This window comes from Carlito syrichta, unplaced genomic scaffold (genome assembly GCF_000164805.1).
Source record: "Carlito syrichta isolate Samal-C Ts95f unplaced genomic scaffold, Tarsius_syrichta-2.0.1 Scaffold287926, whole genome shotgun sequence".
In the NCBI taxonomy this organism is placed as follows: Eukaryota; Metazoa; Chordata; class Mammalia; order Primates; family Tarsiidae; genus Carlito; species Carlito syrichta.
The window spans coordinates 13109-20612 of record NW_007232022.1 but is presented as its reverse complement, the minus strand read 5'-3'; the positions used below and the strand labels follow the sequence as shown (position 1 = coordinate 20612).

The 7504-nt window shown below is 48.4% G+C and overlaps 1 protein-coding gene across 3 annotated transcripts in view; it reads left to right on the top strand.

Moving 5' to 3' along the window:
- Positions 1 to 7289, top strand: part of RASGRF1 (Ras protein specific guanine nucleotide releasing factor 1) — a 139885-nt gene extending 132596 nt beyond the window's left edge. For 2 of the 3 annotated variants that reach the window (XM_008053158.2, XM_008053157.2), the window contains one exon: positions 7063 to 7289. In XM_008053158.2, coding sequence (XP_008051349.1) covers positions 7063 to 7066 — 4 coding nt within the window. In that variant the 3' untranslated portion in view covers positions 7067 to 7289. The remainder of the gene's footprint in view (positions 1 to 7062) is intronic. The other variant, XM_021710017.1, reaches the window with a different exon arrangement.
- Positions 7290 to 7504: the final 215 nt, after the last annotated feature.

Genomic DNA, 7504 nt, shown 5'->3' with positions numbered 1-7504 from the left:
TGCCCAGGCGGGTCTCGAACCTGTGGGCTCAGGCAATTCACTCACCTCAACCTCCCAAAGGCGCGGGATTACAGACTGAGCCACCAAGCCCGGCTGGAGATAGACTTAAAGGTAAAATAAGAATAAGAATATGGCCAGACGGTGACTCAAGCCTGTATTCCCAGCACTTTGGGAGACTGAGGTGAGAGGATTGCTTGAGCCCAGGGGTTTGAGACCAACCTGGGCAACTTGGTGCGACGTCTTTACAAATATCAAAAAATAGCCGGACGTGGTAGTGCACGCCTGTATTCCAACTACTTGGAAGGCTGAGGTGGAAGGATCGCAGGAGCCCCAGCAGGTTGAAGCTGCGGTGGCCGAGAACGGCCACTGCACTCCAGTCTGGGCGACAGAGTGAGACTCCAACTCAAAAAAAAAACAAATATCAAAAAATTTGACAGGTGTGGTAGCATGTGCCTGTAGTTCCAGCTACTGGAAGGCTGAGGTGGAAGGATCACCTGAACCCAGCAGGTAGATGCTGAAGTGGCCATGAGCATGCCACTGCACTCCAGCCTGGGCAACAGAGTGAGACTGACTCAAAAAATAAAATTAGAGGGAGCCGGGGCTTATGCCCACGGTGAGGAAAAATAATAATAATAATATGGCACCAGGCAGGGTGGCTCAAGTCTGTAATTCCAGCACTTTGGGAGGCAGAGGCTAGAGGATTACCTGAGCTCAGGGGTTTGAGACCAGCCTGGGCAACTACTTGGAAGACTGAGACAGAAGGATCACCTGCACCCAGCAGGTTGAGACTGTGGTGGCTGTGAGTGTGCCACTGCACTCCAGCCTGGGCGACAGTGAGACTCTGACTCAAAAAAACAAAAAAAGAATTTGACAGATGATTATGACAATCATGGAAGAAATGAAGTTGGGATGGGGATGGAAAGTTGAGGAAGGAGGGCGGGGGCCAGGAAGCCAGAGATGAAGGACATAGAGAGACACAGCATCACGTGCGTTACATATCAGAAGATTTAACCTGAAGCTTATCTGGAAGACCCAACTGGCGAACCCAAAATGCGGGACATTCTACAAGACAACTGGCCTGTAGCTCAGCAGAGTGCTGGGAAGTGTTAAACCAGTCCAGAGCAGGGCGGGTGGGGAGGAAAGGGGAAGGGATTGAGTCCTGGTGTGTAGCATTTGCAGCTAAAGAGAAAAACTATTCAAACTTGTTAGAAATGGGAAGACTTTAACACTACTGCAGCAGAGCTGGACATAGTGGCATGCGCCTGTGGTCCCAGCTACTCAGGAGGTGGAGACGGGAGGATCATGAGTTTGAACCCAGCCTGGGGAAAATAGCAAGACCCCCATCTCAAAAAAAGAAAAGAAGAAGGTATTGCAATAGAGGTCAAGAGTATTACATAGGGGAGAGAGAGACTGAACTCAGCTCCAAACACAGTCAAGAAGAGCAGCGATTTACAGCCAACAGGCAAAGGGAGAGGAGTCAGGGATGAAAGTCACTAAGATATCAAGGGCAGAGAGAGTCTTGCTAAACTGACTTGGCGGGGTTCTTGCTAAAGTCAGGCCAAAGCTGAAGCCTAGTCACCAAGAGTGACTGTGACTTAATCACAGGGAGGAGCCTGACTGGGGTCAAGGAGACAGTCTTTGTCATTGCCAACTTTCACTGCCAGCAGGGCCAATGTCAAGCTAGCAAGCTGACATCACTGAAAGCAGAGCTGGGAACAGATGCTAACAAGTGGCCCATGTAAGCCAGTGTGTACCAGCTCCAACAAAACACTACATGCCCCGCCCACAAACATCAATGTCTTTTAGCAATAAAGTATTTTTAATTAAAAATATATGTATATCGGCCAGGCTTGGTGGCTCAGCCTGTAATCCCACACTTTGGGAGGCCGAGGTGAGTGAATTGCTTGAACTCATGGGTTTGAGACCCACCTGGGCAACTTGGCGAGACCTCATCTCTACAATAAATCAAAAAAAAAGGGGGCAGGGGATGGGATTAACAGTAGCAAATATCTGTCTGGGGATGGGGAAACACCTCTTATCCACAGGGTGTCTGAATGAAACGTAATTGTACACCTAACCCTTAACTGTACCCCACAAAACCATAATAAAAAATATTGATTAAAAAAATTCATTTGATTAAAAAAAAAAATATATATATATATATACACATAGTGAATGACAAAACATAAACGCAGGGGGTACTGCTCTAGGTTAAAAGAGACAAAAGCACATGACATCTAAATATAATGTATGAATTATATTAAAAACCTAGACTGTTGATTTACAGTCTAGGTTTTTTAAAAATAGCTGTAAAGGTTATTTTGGGGGCACGTAAAGAAATTTTTTTTTAATCAGATCTTACTCTGTCTCCCAGGCTGGAGTGCAGTGGAATGATCATGGCTCACTGCAGCCTCCACCTGCTGGGCTTAGGTGATCTTTACCTCAGCCTCTCCAGTCGCTGGGACTATGGGCACGGACTATCACACCCAGCTAATTTTTTTATTTTCTGGAGAGACAAGGTCTCTATGTTGTCTAGGCTTGTCTTGAACTCCTGGGCTTAAGGATTCCTCCCACCTCAGCCTCCCAAAATGTTAGGATTACAAGCATGAGCCACTGCACCCAGACTTGTAACTTTTTTTTAAGTAAAATGGTGGTCAGTGCCGACAAGGCCATTCTAAGGACAGTGTTGGTGAACACTCTTTAGAAAGAAATATGGGCCGGGTGCGGCTCAAATCTGTAATCCCAGCACTTTGGGAGGCCGAGGTGAGAGGAGTTCCTGAGCTCATGGGCTCGAGACAAGCCTGAGCAACATGGTGAGACCGCGTCTCTACAATTCATCAAAAAATGAGTCGGGCGTGGTGGCACTTGCCTCCAACTACTTGGAAGGCTGAGGTGGAAGGATCGCCAGAGCCCAGCAGGTTGAGGCGGCGGTGGCCATGAGAGTGCCACTGAACTCCAGCCTGGACAACAGAGTGAGACTCCAACTCAAAAAAAAAAAAAAGAAAGAAAGAAATATGTTAATATAGTAAGAAACCCGGTAATCCTACCCCTAGGGATTTATGCTTTAAAAATTGAGTTGAAGCCGGGCTCGGTGGCTCAACCTGTAATCCCGTGCTTTGGGAGGCTGAGGTGAGTGGATTGCCTGAGCCCACAGGTTCGAGACCCGCCTGGGCAACTTGGTGAGACCTCATCTCTACAATAAATCAAAAATTAGCCGGGTGTGATAGCGCACGCCTGTAGTTCCAGCTACTTGGAAGGCTGAGGTGGAAGGATCGCCAGAGCCCAGCAGGTTGAGGCTGTGGTGGCCGGGAGCGGCCACTGCACTCCAGTCTGGGCGACAGAGTGAGACTCCAATGCAAAAAATTAAAATTAAAATTAAAAATAAAAATTTAGTTGAGAGACCAGGTATCCTGGCTCATGCCTGTAATCTTAACACTTTGGGAGGCCAAGGCAGGAGGATTGTTTGAGCCCAGGAGTTCAAAACCAGCCTGGGCAACGTCTTAACACTTTGGGAGGCCAAGGTAGGAGGATTGTTTGAGCCCAGGAGTTCAAAACCAGCCTGGGCAACATCTTAACACTTTGGGAGGCCAAGGTAGGAGGATTATTTGAGCCCAGGAGTTCAAAACCAGCCTGGGCAACGTCTTAACACTTTGGGAGGCCAAGGCAGGAGGATTGTTTGAGCCCAGGAGTTCAAAACCACCTGGGTAACAGGTGGTGACATGTGCCTGTAGTCCTAGTTACTTGGGAGGCTGAGGCTGAGGCAGAAGCATCACTTGAGCTTAAGAAGTTGGGGCTATGGTGAACCATCATCATCGTACCACTGCACTCCAGCCTGGGTGACAGTGAGACTATGACTAATAAATAAATAAATAAGAAAATATCAAGGTAACTCAGCAGTGTATGGGACTGTGTTTGTTCATCCAGCCTGAGAGACACAGAGTTGCCATGTGGACCACACAGGGCCTATACTGGCCACATTGCACCCTGAAACATCTCAGAAGTTACCAACAAAATCTCAGGATTTTCTTCTGTCTCCTACCCCCTTCGCCTTAAACTTCCCCTCAAGCTCCAAAGGGCAATACAAATAAATACTGCTGCTCTTCGGGCATCTTTCATTAACAGCTTTGCACTGGTAGTTGCTAATTGCTAAAGTAAAGCATCTTAAGGAAACAGATCACGATCATGACCATTATGGAGGAAACGGATCCCAGAGGGCTTGGGAGACTTTTGTGTTCCAGAAAGGACTGCTCACAGGAAGCTACCAGCCAGGTATAAAAGACTGGTGACATGGTTGTAAAACCACCTTGTCCTTATCAGTGGCTGTAAGTCAAAGCAGACTACGATATCTGAGACATCTTCCTAGATGTGCTCGGTGTGAGCTACTAATCAGATATAAGAATCATTTTATCTGTGACTATTCATCAGTATAGCACAGCTGGTTCCATCCTTCACAGTAGCAGAGTCAATTAACCAAGACAAAAGCAAAAAAGACTTGATTTTTCTCAAGCTGTTATATCAAGCAGAAGATGCCCATAGAATAAGAATTTTTTTTATTTCTGCTCTGGGTTTCTGTGGGGGAAAAATGCTCCTTCTATTCCAAACAATGAACAAATAAACAAGCCTTGGAAAGACAGTTTTTGGAGCAAGAGGCTACCTGCGAGGTTTGCATTGCATGTTTAATGTGCAGAAATTCAGCAAAGCACCTGGGAGCAGGAGTAGGGTGGGGAGGGATGAGAAAAGAGAATACCTGGCCAGGCAGTGGTTTACGCCTATAATCCCAGCACTTGGGGAAGCTGAGGTGAGAGAATTGCTTGAGCCCAGGAGTTGGAGGCCAACCTGGGCAACATAGTGAAACCTCGTCTCTACAAAAAAATTTTTTAAATTAGTCAAGCCTGGCGTACCTGCAATCCCACCTACTCGAGAGGCTAAGGCAGAAGGATCACCTGAGTCTAAGAGGTGGAGGCCGCAGTAAGCTGTAATCATGCCACTGCACTCCAGCCTGGGTGACAGTGAGACCCCCATCTCAAAAAAAAAGTGTTTTTTGGCCAGGCTTGGTGGCTCAGCCTATAATCCCAGCACCTTGGGAGACTGAGGCAAGTGGATTGCCTGAGCCCACGGGTTCGTGACCAGCCTGGGCAACTTGGCGAGACCTCATCTCTGCAATAAATCAAAATGAGCCGGGTGTGGTAGCGCACGCCTGTAGTTCTGGCTACTTGGAAGGCGGAGGTGAAAGGATCACCCGAGCCCAGCAGGTTGACACTGGGTTGGCCATGAGTGTGCTACTGCACCCCAGCCTGGGTGACAGAGTGAGACGCCAACTCAAAAAGCAAAAAAATGTTTTTTTAAGTGAATAACCTAATTTGATTGAGTGAATCTTTTCGATTTTGTCGTGGAGTGAAGCTGAGAAAAGGGGGACTCTGCTCACACAGACTCAGTTTCTACTTGCCTCTCTTGGGGTGACTGTCTCGCAGTACCTTGTACTCCTAATGTTTAAGTATATTTTGTGCCAACATTTTATTATGAAACTTTTCTTTTTTTTTTTTTTTTTTTGAGTTGGAGTCTCACTCTGTCGCCACTCAGGTGGCCGCTCCCGGCCACTGCAGCCTCGACCTGCTGGGCTTCTGTGATCCTTTCACCTCAGCCTTCCGAGTAGCCGGAATTACAGGCATGCGCTACCACGACCGATTTTTTTTTTTATTTGTTGTAGAGATGAGGTCTTGCCAAGTTGCCCAGGTGGGTCTCAAACCCACGGGCTCAGGCAATCCACTCACCTCAGCCTCCCAAGGTGCGGGATTATAGGCTGAGCCACCGAGTCCGGCGAAACTTTTCAAACATACGGAAACATTGAAAGAATTGTGACACCCCCCCTCATATACCTGCCACCTCATTTCTACAGTTGACCTTTATTTTTTATTTTTTTGAGTTGGAGTCTCACTCTGTCACCCAGACTGGAGTGCAGTGGCCACTCCCGACCACTGCAGCCTCAACCTGCTGGTTTCCGGCGATCCTTCCCCCTCAGTCTTCCAAGTAGCTGGAACTACAGGCACGCGCTACTGCACCCGGCTAATTTCTTGATTTATTGTAGAGATGAGGTCTTGCCAAGTTGCCCAGGCGGGTCTCGAACGCACGGGCTTAGGCAATCCACTCACCTCAGCCTCCCAAAGCGCGGGATTACAGGCTGAGCCACCGAGCCCAGCTGACCTTTATTTTTTTCAAGGCAAAGTCTCACTCTGTCGCCCAGGCTGGAGTACAGTGGCACGCTCACAGCTACCGCAGCATCGACCTGCTGGACTCAGGTGATCCTTCCGCCTCAGCCTTTCAAGTAGCTGGAACTATGGCATGCACCACCCTGCCTGGCTAATTATTTTATTTATTGTAGAGACGAGGTCTCACCATGTTGCCCAGGCTGGTCTCGAGTCCCCGGTCTCAGGCAATCCTCTTGCCTCTACTCCCAAAGTGCTGGGATTACAGGCACGAACTACTGTGCCCAGCACATTTCTCTTTTTGTTTTTGTTTTGAGTTGGAGTCTCACTCAGTCACCCAGACTGGAGTGCAGTGGCCACTCCCTACCACCGCAGCCTCGACCTGCTGGGCTCCAGCGATCCTTCCACCTCAGCCTTCCACGTAGCTGGAACTACAGGCACGCGCTACTGCACCCGGCTAATTTTTTGATTCATTGTAGAGATGAGGTCTCGCCAAGTTGCCCAGGCGGGTTTCGAACCCGCGGGCTCAGGCAATCCACTCACCTCAGCCTCCCAAAGCGTGAGATTACAGGCTGAGCCACCGAGCCCGGCTACATTTCTTTTTTTAATGCAAGCACTTCTTCAAGTGCTCAACTAAAGAAACAGCAGTTAGGGGAATTTTGACTCCATGTGGTTTAATATTAATTTAAATAATAATACTGAGGCAAATGATATTAAGACGAGACATACTTTTGGTGTGTTTTGAGGCAAAATGCGCCCAAGGTTGCCTGGGTCCCAGGAGACACTGGTGTCCACAGTCATTACAAGGGAAGTCCCATGACCCTGCCATTCCTAATTCCCTTTTCTTTTCTTTTCTCAGGTAACCCAGTATCTCCTGGACCAATCTTTCGTAATGGATGAAGAAAGCCTCTACGAGTCTTCTCTCCGAATAGAACCAAAACTCCCCACTTGAAGCCGTGCCCAGCCCGGCCCCCCCGCTCCCGTGGACACGTGCTATGTGATATTGTACATATGCGTTTGGTTTCACTGGATCCTCCTCTTCAGTATGTGCTTCTCCAAGAATACCAATCCGTTCTTGTTCTTAGATTTCTGTAGAACCAGAATATGAATTTCTGCACCGTTCAAGACTCCGTCCGCCCGCCCTCCCCTCGGCCCCTGCAGTGCCTGTTTCTTTTGAACAGCTGTACTCTGAGTCCGCCCTCCTGAGACCTCACTCTCCTCGGAAGGGGAAACAGAACCCCTGCATACCAGAATCGTAGACTCTGACCCTGCTTCCGTCCTTCCCTGCCCAGGCCCCTGGG